Source organism: Globicephala melas, chromosome 18 (assembly GCF_963455315.2).
Source record: "Globicephala melas chromosome 18, mGloMel1.2, whole genome shotgun sequence".
NCBI classification, from domain to species: Eukaryota; Metazoa; Chordata; class Mammalia; order Artiodactyla; family Delphinidae; genus Globicephala; species Globicephala melas.
The window spans coordinates 8207575-8229191 of record NC_083331.1 but is presented as its reverse complement, the minus strand read 5'-3'; the positions used below and the strand labels follow the sequence as shown (position 1 = coordinate 8229191).

General features: G+C 42.2%; 1 protein-coding gene across 2 annotated transcripts in view; it reads right to left on the bottom strand.

Annotated features, from left to right (window-relative positions):
- FRY (FRY microtubule binding protein) overlaps window positions 1-21617 on the bottom strand; it is a 429644-nt gene that overhangs the window by 314045 nt on the left and 93982 nt on the right. Inside the window, exon 2 of one of the 2 annotated variants that reach the window (XM_060288251.1) lies at window positions 18185-18357. Coding sequence is in view for 1 of the 2 variants with exons in the window: in XM_060288249.1 (XP_060144232.1) it covers window positions 18185-18389 (205 nt within the window). In the remaining variant the exon portion in view is untranslated. Of the gene's footprint in view, window positions 1-18184; window positions 18390-21617 lie in introns of those variants that run through there. The other variant, XM_060288249.1, reaches the window with a different exon arrangement.

Here is a 21617-nt window from a genome sequence, read left to right as displayed (position 1 = left end):
ATGGGAAGTGAAGTAGTTAACTACTTCACTTTTGGCAAATAAACTTGGGGCTTTGGAGGAAGTTGTTGATGGAACCAAAAGACAGATTAAATCCTTCTGTGGGCTGATTAGTGTTGCTGCACCACCGACAACACATATCACTTTGCATGAGCACAGATGGTAGCTCCAAAGGGAGCCAGACATAAAGGAATTGTGGCAAAAGTCACGAGAGGGATCGGGACAGAAAGTGTGAGGGACGAAGATGAAGACACTAGCACCGTCAGAAAACTCAAAACACCAGCCTTGGAAGTATCTTTTTACAAGATAGTTTCCAGTTGAAACTCCTGTAACTGCCCATAATGGCCCTTTACGTCTTATTTTTTCTTTTTTAAATATTTATTTATTTAGGCTGTGCTGGGTCTTAGTTGTGGCGCACAGGATCTTTAGTTGCGGCATGCATGAGGGATCTAATTCCCGGACCAGGGACTGAACCTGGGCCCGCTGCACTGGGAGCGTGGAGTCTTACGCACTGCACCACCAGGGAAGTCTCCCTTTACGTCTTTATCTCATTTTACTGATGAAGAAACCAAGGGACAGAGTTCACACGATTAGCAGACTTTTGTCTCCCAGAGCCAGTAGATTTTGTTCTTTCCGATCACTTTAAAGGTGTTATTCTTTTAAAATTCACATAATAGCTATGGTATTCTACATGTATGTGCTTTGGAATTCCAATCTGTTCCCATGATGATTCTCTTCTTCTATATAGTGAATATTGGGTAAATTCCTCTTAAAGAAAAAGTCCGACAACAGATGAAATATTTAAGTAGTAGCACATTTCTCACATTCACTAGAAAGACTTAAGAATGAGCTAATTTATGTCTTCTGAGTAAAGCACCACCAATATTATACCTGGAAATAGGCAGTGCGCTAAAACTTTGGGGCCAGAATCAACATTTGTGATTAGATCTTTTTCAGATGAGCAAACTGACCTCAGGAGAGGTAAAGTGAGCTCACCAGAGTCTAGGTGTGAGTTACAGAGCCTGGATGAAGAAGCCCAGGTATTGGTGTAACCTCAACAAAGGTGACTGTTTCACCTTTAGGAGAAAATATAGCTCACTCTGTAAGTCACTGAACTCTAAAAATGAAGAGATTTTTTTCACAGCTATTTCTCTATATTCCAGTCGTCCAGAGCACACCCCAAGCCTAGAGCAGATGGGTGGTCCCAGAGAAACCAGCCTAAGAGTGGTACCACGCCTCAAGAGATTAATGCAGAGAAATATATTTGATTACGGACATGACAAGTCAGCAAGGCCTTGACCTGCCAGGAATAGGTGTGGGAGGAACTTTTATTAAATATTTATACAGCACTGATACACAATAAGTATAATTGTGCCAAACGTATAAAGTCCTGGCCCAAAGGCTTCTGCTGTCAGCTGTAAAGCTGGTTATTCCTGACATCTCTGTTGTGTTGCTTCATCAGGTAAAACAATCCATTCCGTACATCAAAGAACCATCATTCGGATGAGCTATCTCGGGAATAAGACTTTATATCCGATGATTTAATACAGAAGTTGCAGATACTTGTCACCGTATTAATAATTTTAGGAAATTCACTTTGATTCTCTGACATGCTTACAGTTATCTCTTTTTGTTGAGTCGCTTTTCCTTCTTTCTACTTAACTCTTCCACGCTGTTGCACAAAACACAGTTATATTCTCTGCTACTGCAGCATGCGTAATGGTACCAGCAAAAGCGAAGTGCATTAGAAAGTTTTGTTTTGTAAATCTATGTTAGCCAAAAAGAAGCTGTCAAATAATTCTAGCCAATCATGGATGCAGGAGCAAAATAAGTTAATAAAGGGTACTGACTCAAAACATTAGGCAACATGATGGACACATACAGAGCTGACATCGGTTTTAACCAGGATACAGTAAGTGGGGAAGGGAAGTGGAAAAAATGATGCAGCCTTTGATGGAAAAAGATCTTATTCAGCTCACATGAGGCTCAGAAGATGCTGCATTATACTTCTCACTTACTTAAATCTGCAAGGGATTTGAAGTAGCTAATACTATAAGCAAAAAATCCTCTCGAAATGGGATATATTAAGGCAAGAGCAAAATAACAGGAGTCCAGGTGATGAGGGATTTGGAGAGAGGAAAATAAACCACTTTCACTGGAAAACTAATACTAAGGATGACTATCAATTCTTGGGAAATAGTTTAGCTTTGTGCATGTTACTGATCGCTAAGACAGACCAGGCAGTTAATATATAGACAGATAGGAAAAGCATCCATTCATTCATTTACTCACTCATTCATTCATGCATGGGATACACAGTATCTGCCTTCAGGTGCAGTGGCTGAGAATCCACCTGCCAATGCAGGGGACATGGGTTCGAGCCCTGGTCCGGGAAGATCCCACATGCCGTGAGCAACTAAGCCCATGTGCCACAACTGCTGAGCCCGTGTGCCACAACTACTGAAGCTCATGTGCCTAGAGCCTGTGCTCCACAACAAGAGAAGCCACCACAATGAGAAGCCCACACACTTCAACGAAGAGTAGCCCCTGCTCGCAACTAGAGAAAGCCTGCGCACAGCAACGAAGACTCAACGCAGCCAAAAACAAAATAAATAAATAAATAAAGTTATAAAAAAGAAAAAGGCTTGGAACAGAGGGGGTGGTACTAACGATACAAACAACATTAAACACCATAACAGTGTGTGAAGACGTACGAAACAAAAGGTAAGATACAACTAAACCATCTGAGGGTGGGAGTGTTAAGGGACAGTTTGAGAGATAAGGTGACATTTGAGCTCAGCCTTGAAAAAGAATATGACAGAGAAAAGCAAGGTGGGCAGATTTACAAGTAAGCCTGTGTGAAGACCCGCCCCAATGAGAGGGGAGCAGGGCCAGAGGGCTTCAGTGGTTCCATGTGGCCAGAATGTGTGCAGGAAGGTCAGGGGCAGGGACGAAGCCTTCCCTCTGAGCACGGGGCCAGCCTGGGAGGGCTCCTGGGTCTTCAAAGCCATGCTCAAGAGTGTAGGCTTGATCCTGAAAGTAAAGGGGCTAAAACACGATAGAGGCACTATCAGAAAGAAGGTGCGGGGTGTTACAGAATATCTCAATGTTTAAGAGAATTAAAGCTACCAGTGGATGAGAGAACTACTTCAGGGATGCAGTTCTAGACTCCAGAGGGGTCCTTAAAATAGTAGAGATTTTAGAGATTAGATACTATTTTTTATCCCACTTTTCAGGGAATATTCTAGGGTGTACAGGGTGGCTAAATTACGTATCTAGGTCCACACACTGTTACTGGAAGAGGGAAGAGTATGACACAGCTCTGGGTGGGGCGTAAGCATTTTCCTGAACATCCACTGAGGGCAGAAATCATTAGATAAATGTTTCAGGGACATTAAAAAAATAGAAAATTTAGCTCTTTTAATCAAAGAGCTAAGAATTGAGGTAGAAGGATGACAGAAACTAGACAAAAGACAGTAAATGTATTAGGAAGCATAGTATAGATTAACACAACACAGTTGACAACTTCCTGAAAAGTGCACACTTGTGTAAAACAAATTATTTAAAATGCATTATATTATGTAAGAGAATTTATTAATCCATAGTATGGATAATTTATACACTTTATAATAACCCTCTGATCAGTTTCTGGTTTGTAATTAAATTAGCTTTTAAAAGGGACATAGCTATCTTGTAAACTGAGTGGAAAACAAAGCTAATCTCATTGAATAATGCTGCCCAAATCAATATGAAATCATCTCTAGTCTGGGTATTAAAAATATAAAATAATGTGAACACCTGCTAACCCAGGATGGTCTTAATTCCTGATCCCTTAAGACTGTCTTCTGTTCTACATCTTTGGAAGATGGGAAGCAAAGTACCCTGGGTTGGCCCAGAGCAAGCTGTGTCCCCTGTGTAACTTAGCTACATGGGTCACTGGCCCTGTTCAAGTGAGTACAAACATGTTTGACAAGATAAATCCTATTAAGACAGGAAATATGAGTCTTATCCCCTGCTAATGAGTCTATCAAAGTTTTAACTGACAGAGCTTCTAAGCAGAGTGACCTTGGGCTTATACCATAAGATGGTAAAGCTAGGATGATAGGGAGATGTTTAACCCCAATCACAGCGGGGTCTTTGCAGGATTTTGTAGGTGCACTCCATATGTAAAGGAGGAAAAACCCTGTTATCTAGAATCCAGCTGCCTCCTATAGAGGATGACTCTTATTAGACTATAGAGTTTCTCAAAGAATGAATGGAAGATCCCTCAATCAGAATCAAATCATAACTATTAATAGTAAGTACTCCCAGGCCAACCCCAAACCAGATGAGCCAGCATCTGAATTTAATTTTAACAAAATTTGAGATGGTTCTTATGTACCCTTATGACGACCATGGGCTTAAAGGAAGTAATCTCAGATGGCCCTTTGATTTTGATGAGCACCTAGATTGGTTTTGGATGTGCTGTGATAGGCCAAAGGAGGAGTTGGGGGTAGCAGCTGGTAAGATCAGAATTGCTCTATATGACAGAGGGAGAAGAACATGAAATTCTGGGGATGATGTGGTAGAAAGGAATTTGAAAGAATCGATCACGGGCTTGTGCCCCGGTCTGAGAGGATCCCACGTGCCGCGGAGCGGCTGGGCCCGTGAGCCGTGGCCACTGAGCCTGCGCGTCCGGAGCCTGTGCTCCGCGGCGGGAGAGGCCGCAGCAGTGAGAGGCCCGCGTACCGCAAAAAAAAAAAAAAAAAAAAAAAAGATGTCCAGGGGTTAAGAATACTGGTAGAGTAGGCACTGAGAAATCTCAAATGTCAGGGTGGCTGAAAGGGCTTTTTAAGAACAGGGACATCTAATATTAAATCAGCGTTGTCTGTGCTGAATGAATATCTAAAACCTACATCCTCTTTGTCTCTCTGGACAGCCACAGAATCTGCTATACACACAGGCTTTTATGGTTGAGTTTTTGTTTGTGGAAATCAAGGAAAGAGGATGAACTTCCCTTCTGAATTCACACAGCATAAGAAGATAATGGGAAAATCCATAAACGGCAAAAGAGAACAAACAAAACATTTGCAGAATTTACAGGGTGTTTACTTATGCTTCTTTGGATTCAGGCTGACGAAGGCCTTATCTTGACATCAATTTCTACAATCACTGAAGTAGAAGAAAGGGGATATGGTGTCTCAGATATGGTGCTTAAAATTTCCACCCAATCATGACACACTGAATTGTGACTCTCAAAATTCCCTGGCCACAAAATGTCAAATGGTTATACTAAATTCTAGGGGAAAGGAAGTAAAATCCTGTCATATGCCTAGAAAGAAATAAAAACTGGAAATATTTGAAAAAAAAATTAGCAGAAGAAGGAACTTAAGCAGAAGGACAGTGTCTCTGAAGTTAGAGAGATCTGGGGGCTGGGCCTGGGACTTTCTGTAGGTATTGGCATGGAAGCTTGATCAATCTTTACTTAAATTTTAAGAGCAAATTGCTCCCAGCTGACTTTTAGGTTATGTGAGGTTATATGATCTTCTCCTTCTATTACTTTAAAACAGAAAAAAAAAAAAAATCTTCTGTATTTTCAAACCCTAGTGCTTAGAAGAAATAAGCTTTAAAAAAAAAAAACCTTTTTTTGCTTTATTTTGAGCTCTTGTAGAATCCTTTTCCCAAAGTAATGATTATTTATTACATACCCCTTCAGAGGTATAGAACCTGCGGTTAGATAATTTTTTAAACTGAGGACCACACAAAACAACAGGGTGACCTATTTTTCAAAGATTAAATTGAGCCCTGACAACCTTAAAAAGTAATACATTTCCCTCAACTGAGCAAAGTATTTACTTTTCAATGATAGACGCAGGCACACAGCTGCTCCACAAGCGCAGTCAGGCTAAGTCTACTGTCTACCTTCGATGCCCCTTTAATCAGGGGCCTTATTAACTGATTTTTAATTAGGGATTTGGTTATACCCTGTGTGGAAAAAAAAGACATATACATTTTTTGTTCAATCACTAAGATACAGGGTTTTAAAGCTGCTTTGGGTTATAACTTTTTGAACATGAGAATGGAATAAACCTCAGAGAATATCTGGTGAAGGAGAACTTGAAACTGAAAAGTTGTGAAATCTTATCTTGTCTCAAATTTGCCCTCTTAACATTGAACAGATTATTTCCATATGCTTTAGCTTCCCCACTGTGACACGGGAATGGTGATCTTAGTCTGTGAGAACAATGACAATTTAGTAGACCTTTTCACCGTTCAAGAGGAAAATATTCCTACAGCTTTCCCCCCACAAAAGAAATGTTTATATAGGGTCTAGGTTTTCCCCTGGATCACATCTCTGAGGACAATCATGTTTCCTGTACATTTCCTTGAACAAAAGTTTCCCAAAACTAAAATTCCCCCTCTCTCGCTTGATTCCTTTCATCAAAGAAACAGACTTTTCATCTCTTAAGGACAGAATGAAAAATAAAGCCAGCTGAGATCTTGATGCCGTGCACTGGGCCAGGCTCGCCCTTCAGCTGGGTATGTCACCACCTGTGACTGACATGTACCTTTTAAAGCTTCAACCTCCCCCTGCCCTGCCTCTCCACTGCAGTGTCCTGTGCAGAAGGGTGGGTGTGTGGAGGCTTAAATAACACAGGCTGGTGTGTGGATTGCTTGTCTCTGGGACCCACAAGGAAAGCTGTGGGCATCATTTTCTCCTCACTTTCTTGTTCACAAAAAATGACCCCAGAGGTTCTTAAACTAGGTTTTGGTGATGATCTCGTGAAGATTATGCTGGGAAGCAGGAGACCCTCAATGTAAGCGGTCTGTGTAGGTCTGTATTTCTTCATCTGTAAAATGAGTACATTGAATTAGATGCTCTCTAAGATTTCTTTCAGATCCGTAATTCAACGATGCTCTGATTTTCCACTGTGCTCCCTGCCAAGTGCTTGTCTAAGTTCTTCAACAACACAACCACCAAGCACTTTTTGCAGTTTGAGCTCTGAAAAAAAAGTAAATCCCAGGACTCAAAGACGTATCTATAAGATGAATAATTAGCAAGGAATTAAGAATTCAACTTTTGGAGAAACATCATAAGTCTTCTAAGATGCCCTCTCATTGAATAAAACAATAGCAATGATGACCAAAAAGCTGAATTAGCTCATTAATGCCCAGAATTGGCAAGATCGAAGCTTGAAGAATCCCCACGACTTTAAAATGGGTGTCCTTCCAATTTTCTCAATGATGAAATTAAAATATTTTGAAAGTGAGGTATACTTCTCATCTAATCATATTCCTTAAAAACTGATTGGAGAAATATTGCCACTTGGGATGAAATTCATGACGTTTTATAACTTTTAAAACTTAAAGTCCTAAACTATGGAATAGTTTATTATGCTGCTTTTAAACAGATGTTATGAGCCATTCCATTTAGCAATGAGTAGCATACAGCAATGTGGGATGTTAAGATGATAACTGTACTGTACAGTGAGCAAGATCCCAGGCCTGTAAACACTCTGGTCCAGAGCAGGGACAGAATTCCAGACGGCTGATTAATCTGTATTTTGCGCACAATTACATATTAATCGATTTTACAGTGTTCATCTCAAATGTCCACACTTTAAAGAAGCAGAACCATATGTGTACCCCTCTACTATAGCCCCCGAAAGACTGTGGTGGATTTTTGAGTAAATTTTTCATCAACTTCTACGCACTGTATTTTCCAACTTAATGAAAGCAACATGCAACGCTGGACTTCTGTCTGAACATCAATAGCTCATATGTTGGTCATTTCTATCTCTGCTGCGCAAATACAACTGAGCTAGATCCTAACACTGTTTTAAAGCAATAACGTGCAGGCTGAGCTGGGGAGCCTTTCAAGGAGGAGTGTGACAATGAGAAGCCAATGGACTCTTCCCGGCTGGCTCTGTCTCCCTCCCACTGCTTCAATTTCCAATAAGTCAATCCCCCGAGGCAGTGGTTGGATAGAGATATAGAATCCGTTGTTGTGTCGGGGAGAGGATGGAACAGAAATTTTCCACTCTTTCTATCTCACTCTATCCAGTCTTGTGTTCACTCATCATTATTTTCAAGGTCGGGAAACTTTAAAAGAGCCTTTTAAAGAGAGAACCATTACTTATCAAATAAACAAGGATTACACTCCTGCCACCGCCCTCCCTCTTCACCATCTCGGTGACATTCAGGGAGCTTCCCCACTCCACAGAGGCAAGCACCAAACAGTTTCATTTCTGCAAGTCATTTTGCCCCGTCCATAGCAGTAAAATGTTCAAAATAAAAACCACCCCGCAAATTTCCTGCTGTGGGGGACAGATGTAACATTATTTTCTTTTTGCTTGCTTTTTTTTTTCTTAAGTTCCCTCTTCTGAGCATGTTAGATAAATGCCTTCTGGGCTTCCTCTGTACCCCCTTACGCCCAACCAGCACCCCACTGATGGAGATTTTGCATTTTCATTTCAGTTTGTCCATGAAGGATATGATTCCAGACCACTTCTCTGCCTCCTGCCCAACCATGTTTGTGCTTGTGGGAGTGTTTGGTGTGGAAATCAGAAGCTGATTTACCACCAATAAAATGGCTTCTATCATTATCAACATTCGTCAAGCATGGTTAAGCACACAGACTTTAGTCACCTACTTTTTTGCTGAAGGACTGAATAGCATGGGTATATTTGAAACAGCAAAGCCCTTTCTAATTCAGCAGAAATTAAGACAAAGTATAAGGTCACAACGTCGGGATGTTTACAGTCTTCCAAAACTGCACTGCCTTTTGTTTAAATAATTATGTAGTAATTTGTGGCATCTTTATTAAAAGTAATTACATTTTGGCAATATTTCTTTTGAGAAGTTGCCCAACTGCTATTTATTTTGGATGGATGTGATTCAATAACAAAAGAAAATAAGTCGCTATAGTTTATTTCCGAATAATGCAATTTCTCTGCAGCACTAAGTATCGTGCGTGATATTCATCAACTTTCATTCACTGAACATTTCTATATTTTCTTATATTACTTGTTTGTTGTATTAAGAGTTTTTCTTCTCTTACGGACTCAAATATTTCTCATTCATCCAATTGGCTTAGTCAATTCAGGCTGCTATAGCCAATTAATATAGACCGGGTGGCTCTGACAACAAACATTTACATCTCACAGTTCTGGAGGCTGGGAAGTCCACGATCAAGGTGCTGGCTGATTTGGTGTCTAGTGAGAACCCTCTTCCTGACTTCTCGCTGTGTCCTCATATGGCAGACAGAGAGAGAGAAATCGAGAGAGATCATCTCTCTTCCGGCTTTCTTTCACAAGGGTACTAATCCCATTAATGAGGGCTCCATCCACGTGACCTAACTGCCTCCCAAAGGCCCCATCTCCAAATGCCATCCCACTGGGGATTATTCAACATATGGATTCTGGGGTGGGGGGGACACAAACATTCAGCACATCGTTAACATTTTAACAATTGATCAAGAGGTGGCAGAAACAGTTCTAGTGTTTTACCCTCTGCCGTGAGCAGGGGTTACAACAAAGACCTAGATGGTAGTGTGTAAGATTATGAGGCGGAACCAGGAGGAGGCCTGTATATAATGGAACTCAAATCCAGGCACTATTAGGAGAGAAAATACAGGTTCTCTTCCTGTCCAAGAATACACTGACCTTTGAGGGTGGTGATGGCTGGGTGTGTGGGAGAGGGGACTGAATGACAAGAGGCAGGGCCGGGGGCCTGCCATGAATAGATGCCTACTGCTTCCTACATGTGAACCGGGGATAGTTTAAGAATGACTTTGATCTTTGAGGATCTTTTCCACTTCCTTTAAGTCTGCAGTTCTCAACTAGGGGATGGGACAAACGTCCCATGTACCTGGGGATAATTTTCACAAAGCGGTTAGAAGCCCAGCCCCAGCCTAGACTTCCTCAATCAAATCTCCAGGGCTGGTGCCTGTGGATTCTGAAAAAACTTCTCCAGTAATTTGCATTTGTGCAGTTAATTGAAAATGAATGCCTTAAGTTGCTCAGTTAATAGTCCCTTAGTTGTATAAGCATTTGAAAATCTCAGAAGACTGGAAACCCTTCCTGAGCTGGGCCCCGGGGAGGACCACTCGACTTATAACTCTTTCTCACTGACTTTTGTTTTTGTTTTTGGCGTCCAGGAGGCTTGATCTTTATTTTGTTTCCACCCCAGATGAGGGAGGTCAGCGGAGTGTGGCCTGAAGGGGAGCACGGAGATGCCAGCAGTGCCCCAGGATCTGCCTGCCCTGCCCAGGGGCCCAGAGCTTAGGGAGGGGCGTGGCTTTCTTCCACCTGTCCTTCCCGGAGCTGGATCTGAACTCAGGGCCGTCACCAGGCCCTGGTGTTCTTTCCTCATTGTGCTCAGGTTCCTCAGCTGAAAAAACTCAAGTCCAGGAGGCTGATCAGGACAGAAGTGTTTTAGAGGGTGCAGAAGAGTCACAATTTACAAAAGGTAAACAATCTCCCAGCAAAGAAACCCTGATGCAGAGGACAATTAAGATCCCCTGGGACTTTCCTGTAGGGAGATGTTTCACTGCCAATTAGGGTTTCTGTGCCAGATGACACGGTGTCAGTATTGCCATTAGCTGGTGCAACACAGAGCTTAAACACTTGTGCCAGAGAAGCATGAACACCCAAATTAGTGCACCCTGCTCTCCTAGTAAAAAATTAGAAAGGAGAACAAATTGCTGTGTATCAGTGTCTTAATCATCAACCTGTCCTCCGCAGCATTTTGCATCTAGTAGTCGTTCAGCAAGATAGCTTAGATTTTTGTTGAATAGATGTTGTAGTCCTTCCCATATGCATATCTTCCATTTATCCTTGGGCACTATTTTGATACTTAAAATTAAAGAATGTTTCTTTGAATTGAATCTTTCTGGCCCATAATTACTCCAAAACGCCATCCAGTATTTATTATCCATCAAGATGACTTAGTCTTTCTTAAGTATCAGGGTGGGAGAGAAGAGCATGATTTGATAGCTGAGGGAGCAACGTGGAGAAATCTGATCTACTGACAAAAGTACATACCACCTTTGTAGTTCCTCCATCTCTGTGCTCTGAACTCCCAGGATGTTCAAAGGTAAATCTGACAATCTATTGTTCAGCACAAAAAAATTAACTCATGCCCCACTTAGGATGGAAAGGTTTGGAAGTCGTGACCTAAAACACTCTGACCATCTTGTAATGAGAGTTTTTCCAGGCATGTCACCCAAAAATGGCTACCTGTTTAAGCTCCTAGATTTTAAAGAAATGCTGGAGATAGTCTAATTAAACTTTGAAGGTAAACATTCTGTACAGAGTCCCAGAGTATCTGAAGCAAAAGAATGTTGGGGTACGGTCATTTCTCTGCATAACTGAGTGACTGGATGGCCATATCCCCTGCTAAATATTTGTTAAAAGTACATTATTTATGAAAACAATTAAAATGCTTAAAATTATCACTGAACTATCTTGAGTAAATATAAAGTTATGTGGATGTAAAAACACAATCTTTTCATAGTCTAGATGTCACTACTAGACCTTACAGTGTTAGATTTAAGAATGGGAAGAAAAGTGTGTGGGAGCTCTCAAATCTGAAAAGTTATACATTTGCTATAGATCAGCAAACGGAAACGAACTGCTTTTAGAACAGGAGCATTTAAGCCACTTCTCAATATACTTATATCGTAAGTCCTGCATTCAGAACCGTATATTTGTATTTATTTATTTTTTTATGACAAGGAGGAAAAACCTGAAGTCAAGCCGTAAATCTAATGCCTTCTGCTTATTCTGTGTCCCTGCATAAAGGTAAAACATACTTCCCTTTGGTTATCACACATGTGACTAGTACTAGCATTTTTGTTTTTCTTAAAAGTAACTGGTTTACCATTAATATCCTCATTAAGTTTTTGGCTTTGTTTCTTTTTAGAAAAAAAACAAAGCAAAACAAGAACAGAAATTTCACCTCCCTGAATAAACTTATCCATAAAACAAATACGATTATTTAAGGAAACAGGATACCTCAGTCTTTGTTGCATTAGTATTTTTGAGTAAGAAATGCTATAAATATTTTAAATCAAAATGTCAAACGTTGATTTTCAAAACTTTTGGAAGTCTAAATACTCCTAATATTTAAAAAGATTCATTTCAAGTGGTGAGTTCATTTTTAATCTTACATATAAGCTATACATCATATGTAATTGTGAATGAACGACCATCCTATTCCAACTTTTAGTTCAAAGAAAAGCCTAAGCTGGGACTTCCCTGGTGGTCCAGTCGTTAGGGCTCTGTGCTTCCACTACAGGGAGCACAGGTTTGACCCCTGGTTGGGGAACTAAGATCCCACATGCCACGAGGTGCAACCGAAAAAAAAAAAAAAAAAGCCTAAGTTGAATTTCCCAAAGCAAGGTGTTGGACAAAGTTAGGCAAAATCATTGAACACAAGGCCACAAGTAAGTTTTGAAATCACAGATAGTGTTGTTTCTAATACAGAACAATTTTCAGAGGCCTGACATGACAATACTCTCAAGTTTAATGAGGTCATGTTGAGAAAATATATGGCTATTTTTATTAAGAAGAGCTTCCATGTTACCCTCTTTTCATGGAAAATTAATAGGTCTTTTAGTGGTGTCTCATTATATAGAATTTACCTTAGCAGGGCTTCCCTGGCGGCGCAGTGGTTGAGAGTCCGCCTGCCGATGCAGGGGACACCGGTTCGTGCCCCGGTCCGGGAAGATCCCACATGCCGCGGAGCGGCTGGGCCCGTGGGCCATGGCCGCTGAGCCTATGCGTCCGGAGCCTGTGCTCCGCGACGGGAGAGGCCACAACAGTGAGAGGCCCGCATACCGCAAAAAAAAAAAAAAAAAAGTAATAATAATAATAATTTACCTTAGCAGAGGGTTTGATTGACGACTTAGGATAACTTTCCATCCATGAAGATTTGCAAAAGTGTTCCAATTACACTTACCACCCACCCATGTAAAGTACAAATTATGTGAAACAAAACCTTTGATATCAACAAAGAATAAGCGAACACAGTCAATTCCAGCTGTGTATCATTTCATCCTCACGGACTATCTCATTTGCATTTCAGGTAACCCTGTGACACTGGTGTTTTCGCTCCCATTTCACAGATGAAGAAATAAACAGGTTCCCAGGGATCAGGTGACTTGTCCATTACACGTTTAGTAAGATGGGGGATCAGAACGTGAACCCAGTTGTGAGGTAGATACTTCCTTGGTGAAATCCTTTGTCTTGAAATCCTTTCATGAGAGGACAAGTTCAGACTCGTGCCTTTGAGGCTCCCTTGTCTTAGGCCCTGAGCACAGCCACCTCTGGAAGCAGCCGTGGTAGGAAGTCACACCACCAGATGGACGGGGGTGCGGCTCCGGAGAGGCCATGACATGGTGCTTCTCACGTGCCGCCACCCTGCCTGCACACCTCACCACCTCCAGGGCACCTCCCACATCAAAGACACCCAGGTGTACGAAACATGGGTCCTGTCATCACCAAGAGGAGCCACTGAATCCAACTGCACACACTCCCAGGAAGCACTGTTTACGGTGCAACCTTAAGGAGGTCCTCTCCCCTCCTCCTTGTCCCTGAAAGGCCCTGCTGAAACGTCATCAAATCACTACTCAGCAGGGATTCTGAGTGACAGAATTCCTTTTTTTTTTTTATTCTTTACAGATTTTTTGGGGGGGTGATGTGGACCATTTTTAAAGTCTTTATTGAATCTGTTACCATATTGATTCTGTTTCATGTTCTGGTTTTTGGCCGCGAGGCATGTGGGATCTTAGTTCCCCGACCGGGGATCGAACCCGCACCCCCTGCATTGGAAGGCGAAGCCAGGAAAGTCCGCAGAGTGACAGAATTCTAACATCGAGCACACAACTGGAGGAGGCGGGCTTAATTACAGAGTGTCTTTCCCTGTGCCTGGGATAAGCAGGCGCCCAGGAGGGAGCCCGAACCCAACTGCCCAGCTGCACTGTATCCTTCTGGCCACCCTCAGGGAGGCTGGAACCATCTAGCTGCCAGTGTTCTTACTACTTCCCTGTGTTTCCAATAAAATCCTACATACAGCAAGAAAAAAAAAAAAAGGAGTTTTACTTTAGAAAATGTTCAAAATCTGTTTTTTTATTAAAATGATTTTAAATAATTTTTTTTAGATTGTTTAGGATTTTTTTTAAAAAAATCCCTTTGGAACAGAACCAACTTAAAAAGGAGAATGGAGGTTAGCTTACGTGCTGGCCTATCTGCCATGTGAGTCCTGACCAGAGGGCCCTCCTCCTCGAGGTCCCACACTCATCCTCTGACTAAGCAACAAGGAAGTGCGTGGAACTGCCTGTTTCCTCCAAGCAGATGGCTCCTCGCTTTTCAAACAGATGATTGTAAAATCAGTAGGATATTTTAAGAATGAGCTGATCAGACACACCAACTTGCTTGCTTACGAGTGCTGAGTGAACAACCCATGACACCTGGCACCTGAGCCCCACTTTCTTCTAGGTGCAGGATGAGATGCTCATTTCAATCTGACGTGCCTATGGATGTGGTATGTGTAAGGACCACATCTCTCTCCTCCTTTGCTTTCTTTCACGGAGCTCAGCCCTCTGCTCTGGAGCTGCTGGAGTTCTTTCAGGAGGACAAGGAAGCAAGGTTAGCTGCCCGCTAGAGACCTACCTACACTCTTAATGCCTGGTCTGGTGAAGCCGAGATGGAAGAACTTCAACTGAGCAACTCAAACTAGTTCTACTGTTGAGGCTTCTTCAAGGGAAGAAAAACAGTTAGTTTTTGATGTTTTTGTAAAAATCATAAAAATATGATTTTTAAATGTATTGGTTTTGATTTTTAAGATTCACTGCTGTGAGTATGGTACCCCCTTCACCCCTTTTCTCAAGAGGTATTTGTCGGGTTGCACAATATGCAAGGCATCCTGCTAGGAAAATTCTTTCCCATCAGCCACATAAGAAACTGTCTTATTTTCTGCTCTCTTCCCAAGGTCTAGAATGATCCTGGCATATAGCAGAATCCTAACACATGTTTTAACAAATGAATTACACACTGAGACAAGGGGTACCTGCATTTCCCCCACCAGGAGTTCCTATATGGTGATGAAAATCAGTATAAAGGCCTTCCCTTTTGATAGTCTCTACTGCCAACTAGTTCTTTCCTGGAGCTAGAATCAGATAGGCCCCACAGGATGGACACAGCCTCACAGCAAATTAGTTAATTTACCACCAGATGTTAACTGACCACCTACTATGTGCAATTCCCTCTCGGATACAATTGGGCCATATAAGATATTGCCCCTGTTTTCAAAGAATTTCTATACAAATAGAAACTTAGTTGCCACAAAGTGACCACCGAACCCACTCACAACCTAAGACAATTGAACACGATCCCAGGAAGAAAGGGAAGGACTCTTTGTGCAGTACTGAGGCCAAGGAGGTGAGTGGTAGGCATGAAAGGAGAACTCAAAGAGATGGGAAGACTGCGTGATTACAGAAGACAGAAGTCTTGAATTAGGCCTCGGAGCCCAGGTGGAGAATGGAAGAAAGGGCATAACAGGAACACAGGCGTGTGTGTGTGCACCTGTGTGTGCGTTGGGAGGTGAGGGAGGATGCGAAAGTGGAAGAAAGCAGAGCATACAAGGCATGCCAAGGGTTCATTCTGTCCATCACGATTTGAGTCAACTGAATAAATATTTATTAGTTCATGCTATGTGCCAAGCATTGTGATAGGTACAAGGGACACAATGGTTAACAAGACTAATATGGTCCCTGGCTCACTGGCCAGTGGAAGATACAGACAAGTAAACAGATAATTACAATACAATGTGATACGTGCTGTGATAGGGAAAAGTCCAGGTGTTATGAGAAGGACGGAGAATGGACCCCACCCTCTGGGTGGGAGGTCAGGAAAGCTTCCTAGACGTTCCCTACAAGGGCTGTCAAGCTGACACCTGAAGCCAAGGTAGGAATTAGTTGGGTGAAACTACGCAGGTAGGTTATATAGCACCTACCCTAGAAGAGCAAGCATTATGGACCACGGGGATCTAAAGTTGGCTGAGTTTGCAGGACTGCAAGGGGAGGAGAGCAAAGAGATGGGCCGGGGACAGAAGCAGCGGCCAGGTAGGCAGTCTCGTGTACTTCACTTTAAGGAGTCTGGACTTTATCTGAAGAGCGAGGGTAGCCACCGAAGAATTGTAAGGGAATGACCCAAACATATTTGCATTTTGGGTAGATAACTATCTGCAGTGTGAGACGGCCCTTAGAGGAGAAACGGGAGATAAGAACACAAGAGTACCATGTAGCTCGGTTCTTCAAGGTCCACCCTAGACCAGCGCAAGAACTACATGAATATTTCATGAGTGAATCAACCCACCATTCAATCATTCAGTGCAGGACTGAAAACAGGAGACTTGAGAGAGAGGATAAAGTTGACTGTGTGTATGTAAGGGTCAGAGTGAATGCACATCGGAACGCTGACATGTCTTCAATCTTGCATCTCATCAGACAAATGAGAACAACAGTTGACAACGCAGCACAGGGTAACAGAGGGAAACAGCTTCAACACTGGCGTTGAAAGACCCATGTCTGACCCGTAGTTTTGCCAGTTACTAATTTTGAGTTGCATCTTAATTTCTCTGACGCTCAGGTCCCACATTATATCCACTCTTTATGTGTAACCACACAGCATATAACATAGGAATGGTTATCACAACCTATGTACATTTCTGTTTTCAGCTGATGTTTAGGAGCTGTGGTGGGATTTGCAGCCTGGTGGCATTTCTAAGTCAACCACTGTAAAAAGAAGTTAGTGAGACCTACATGACAATGAAGTTGTGGTTCATGTGAAAGGGAATTTAGAAAAGAAAAGTAGCCACTATTGTTCAAACTTTGGGCAGACAACTCTCTACCTTGTCAACTGGAGACCCTAGCAGATAGGGAGGATGTTAAGAGTCCATCTCCTGTTGCTGTCCCCAAGAAGGGGAATGGCAGCAGAAATAGGCAGAAAAAATAATGTACCTGAAGGCCACAGGGGTCGGTGAGGTGGCTTGGAGTACCATTTAGGGACACAGTCTAGACAAGAATCCATTGAGCTCCCACCTCCATATAAAGACTCAGCTGTGGGACTTCCCTGGTGGCGCAGTGGATAAAACTCTGCGCTCCCAATGCAGGCGGCCCAGGTTCGATCCCTGGTCTGGGAACTAGATCCCACGTGCATGCCGCAACTAAGAGTTCTCATGCCGCAACTAAGAAGCTGGCAAGCTGCAACTAAGGAGCCAGCTGCCACAACTAAGACCCAGCACAACCAAATAAATAGATAAATATTTTTTAAAAAAACTCAACTGTTAGGGGGGTTCATTTCATTTTCATGATGAAGTAAAGCTTGAATGAATTATTCTTGTTTATTTTCTATCATCACAGAGTTAGCCCTCAGCAGTTGTGTCTAATCTATCCTCCTTAAAGACTCCAATCAATCAATCACAAACAAAAAGGCCACTTTCAGTTTCTCCAGGAGATTCCAATGCAAACGGTAGTGAAATAAGTTGACTAAATAATTCATCCTCTCCAGTGACCACACACCCACCAGTGACACCTCCGTGAGAGTTCACAATCACAGGCGTCTTCTACAAGCTTACACACCTCTAATACCAGGCATGGACATCTAAAGCTGCCATCAGAGTCTCTTTATCAAGATTGAAATCCCTGAGTCTTCTGTGCTCCAATACATTTCACCATCCACATTGTTTAATTGAGCCCTTTACTACAAATGTTTCAGGCTCTGATGCAAGACAGGAATTTGAAGCATGCATTCGAGTATTTAATGGTGTTAATTTCTGGGGCACACAAATATCAGCTTCACTCAACAATCCCATAATCTTGCAAAATAAAGAAAACACACCAGAGAATGAAATGCGGCATGGCATTCTCCAGGACTGCAAGCAAAGCGGTTCCCTGATCCTGCTGCCTGAGAATAAAACAGCCGCCTATTTCCAGACCCTTAAAGATATGAAAATAAAGAAAGAAAAGAAAAGAAAAAAAGATGGGGGTGCTTTCAGATGAAAGAATCATTCTATATTTTATACTCAAACATGTCCCGAGTTCGTTTTAAATGTAACACATCTGATCATTACAAACGAAATACAGTCCTTGTTGCTTTTGGTGTGTTTTTTTTAACTGGCAGGCATCCACAGAAACAAATCCTACCTGGAAATATGGATGGTCTCTTTTTCGGGCGCCTCAGGTGAACGGGTTCCAAGTTTTTAATGTTTCTCTGAAGTCTTCCTTTAATGTCATTTCCTATGAGTAGTTCAGGCGGCAGGCTACTCCGTCTCGATGATTTACAATCATTCTGAGATGAATTTAGTTTGTTCTTCGTCCTGGAATATAAATTGCCGTCATCAACTGCCATGGTAGGAAATACATTAGATTTTCTTCACAAAATCTGAAAAGCCAAGCCCAGCCTCAGCCATCTGCGTCTCCACCCCAGATTCAGATGTTCTCATGCTTTACCCCGCACTTGTCTGGGAAGCTTAGCAAGTTGATGGGTGTGGACTGGAACAGGTGTAGAATTACGAAGGAGCCCCTCCTATCCACCGCTAATAGCACCAGGGAGGAGAGATCCAAAATATCATTAGGTTCAGAAGACTGAGGAAGTTGAACAGATGTGGCACACGGGTAATAAAAGTGATGGTTACTGTGTGAAATTTCTGTTTTATTAGTGCGATGCCATAGAGCAAACACAACTTGCTCTTAAGAATGAATACCTATGCAAATCGCAAGCCTAATTATTATTACTTCCCAAACTATTCAAGATTTTTTACAAGCTTTTGGGAAACATTTTACATTTCCTCCTACCTTTCTGTTTCAAACTACACACGCAGAACAAACATCTGTCTTTATTAAATTCCTTATCTGGCAGGCAGCCGACTGGAAGTTGGCTGGACGAAGGAGATGAGAGATGGCTGCGGAGATGAGGAAAGAACCCGTGGTGGGCGTGTACCGAGCAGCAGTGCCGGGAACCCTGCGCCGCTTCCTACCCACCCCTTCCATCCTGCGCTCTACCTGGCAAACGGCTTCTTGAAAAGGTCAGCTGTCTGGCGGCGAAGTCAGAGGTCTAGCAAATGAGCTGTGACCTATCAGTGATGGCAGCCTCCACTCAGCAAATGGAAAGGAAACTCTGTGACCTTTGCGGGCATTCTGCCTTGCAACTTGAAACTAACACCTTGAAACTAACGTGGTCAACTGGTTTGGTGGTCTGAGAAAAAGCAGCATTGACTAGACTCCTGCTTGACCTGTCCCATACTTTCTTTCTTTCGCTTCCGGAGTTTGCATTTTGTGTCCTTTGCTCCCTTCCCCCTTGCTCTATTTATGTGGAAATGTTCTGCCCTTTTTTCTTTCATTGACTGTGCAGAAATCATAACTCAATCATTTATTCCCTCATGTCCCAGGGCTGGGTCTCCTCTCCCCCACCCCCTCCTCTGTCTCTCTCTGTCTCACACACACACACACACACACACACACACCCCTCTTATGTTCTGTCTGGTTGCAGTGTGAGTCAGAAGATAAAGAAGATAAAATCTGCCTTTTCTCTTCCCAGCGCCTGGAAGCAGTAGATACATACCATTATAAAGGATTTAGGGGTTGTTTCAGAAATCACTGTTTACTTAGGTTTCCTGGCTGCCAAGTAGGTTGTATTACTTGGTAGAATTTAGGAGCTGGGTCTTTTCACCTGAGGATACACTTCAACACAAGTATAAGTTTCATTCTCTTTGCTCCTTTTAGCAAATAGGTCTTCAAACTACAACAGATTTTCTGAAGAGAAAAGTATTTTTTTTAACAAATGTGTCCAGATTAGGGTTGCATTATAACCCATAAATTATCATTATAATCCAGCAAACTATTTACATATTAGATTATTAAATTATTTTACTAATTCTGAGAAACATCTACACCATTTCCCTTGCAGGACTTAAAACTATTTTGTCAAGTTGGAACGTATCACGAACTTCAAAACAATGAGTGGCTTGTACAAAACTGTTTTGAAAAGCCCGTGAGACTTCTTCAATCTCCCTTAGCTTAATGAAAATACATTTTTTTTCTAGTAAAGAAATAAAAAGTAAAGCATTACTTGAAGTTTGAGATAACGATTTAATAGGAGAAAGAAAACATTTCCATAATGTAAATCTCAGGAACGTGTTTAAGTTTTGAATACCTAACAAGGTAGAGCCCTAGGGTACAAAATACTGGATGCTAACAGGGAGAAATCTACCAAAAGACAAGCTGAAAGTCGAACTATTTAGTGACTTTCTTTCCCAATTCACGGTATCCTCACGGGGCTAAATAAGAGTGTGTATGAGATGAAATGGAGTCTTAGAGGAAAGGTGTTATTATCACACAGAGTGTGGAACAGGTACGGCTGCACCTTGGAAAGGCTGGCTGCAAACACAGGGTTAAGAGTGTATGCACCTGGAAGGCACTGTAACAATAGCTGTGGTTTACTGCATGCTTAATACCAGCCAGGTTCTGTGCTAAGCTTTGGACATGCATCATCTCATTGATTCTTCCTAATCCCCCTGTTCTACAGATGAGCACACTGAGACTGCCAAACGCCCGGGGAACTGGGAGAAGATCTGAACACAGCTTTGACCTGACTCCCAACGCTTATGCCCAAGGCCATGCTTTAAACTACACCACACTGAAAAAAACACAAAAAACTACGCCATACTCAAAACAAAAGAACACCATTACTCAGCCATAAAAAGAAACGAAATTGAGCTATTTGTAATGAGGTGGATAGACCTAGAGTCTGTCACACAGAGTGAAGTAAGTCAGAAAGAGAGAGACAAATACCGTATGCTAACACATATATATGGAATTTAAGGGGGAAAAAATGTCATGAAAAACCTAGGGGTGAAACAGGAATAAAGACACAGACTTACTAGAGAATGGACTTGAGGCTATGGGGAGGGGGAAGGGTAAACTGTGACAAAGCGAGAGAGAGGCACGGACGTATATACACTACCAAAGGTAAGGTAGATAGCTAGTGGGAAGCAGCCGCATAGCACAGAGATCAGCTCGGTGCTTTGTGACCGCCTGGAGGGGTGGGATAGGGAGGGTGGGAGGGAGGGAGACGCCAGTGGGAGGAGATATGGGGACATATGTATATATATAACTGATTCATTTTGTTGTGAAGCTGAAGCTAACATACCATTGTAAAGCAATTATACTCCAATAAAGATGTTAAAATGAAAAAAATAAATAAAATAAAATAAAATAAAACAAAAGAACACCATGTTGCATTATTAAATGTATATATGAAATCTGAAAGAACTCGAAAGTCTTTCTGTATTTTCCTAGCACAATTCTTGGTTTTAGGCAGATTTCCATTGCATCACTGAGGGAGGGAGGAATGGTCTGGCTGATCTAACTGGGCCTTCCCCGTGTAACCCAGCTGTCAGGACATCTTTAAGATCCAAGGAATGAAAGTATGAGAAAACAGAAGGAGAATTCTGATTTATGCTTTAAAAATAAAGTATTCGGGCTTCCCTGGTGGCGCAGTGGTTGAGAGTCCGCCTGCCGATGCAGGGGACACGGGTTCGTGCCCCGGTCTGGGAAGATCCCACATGCCACGGAGCGG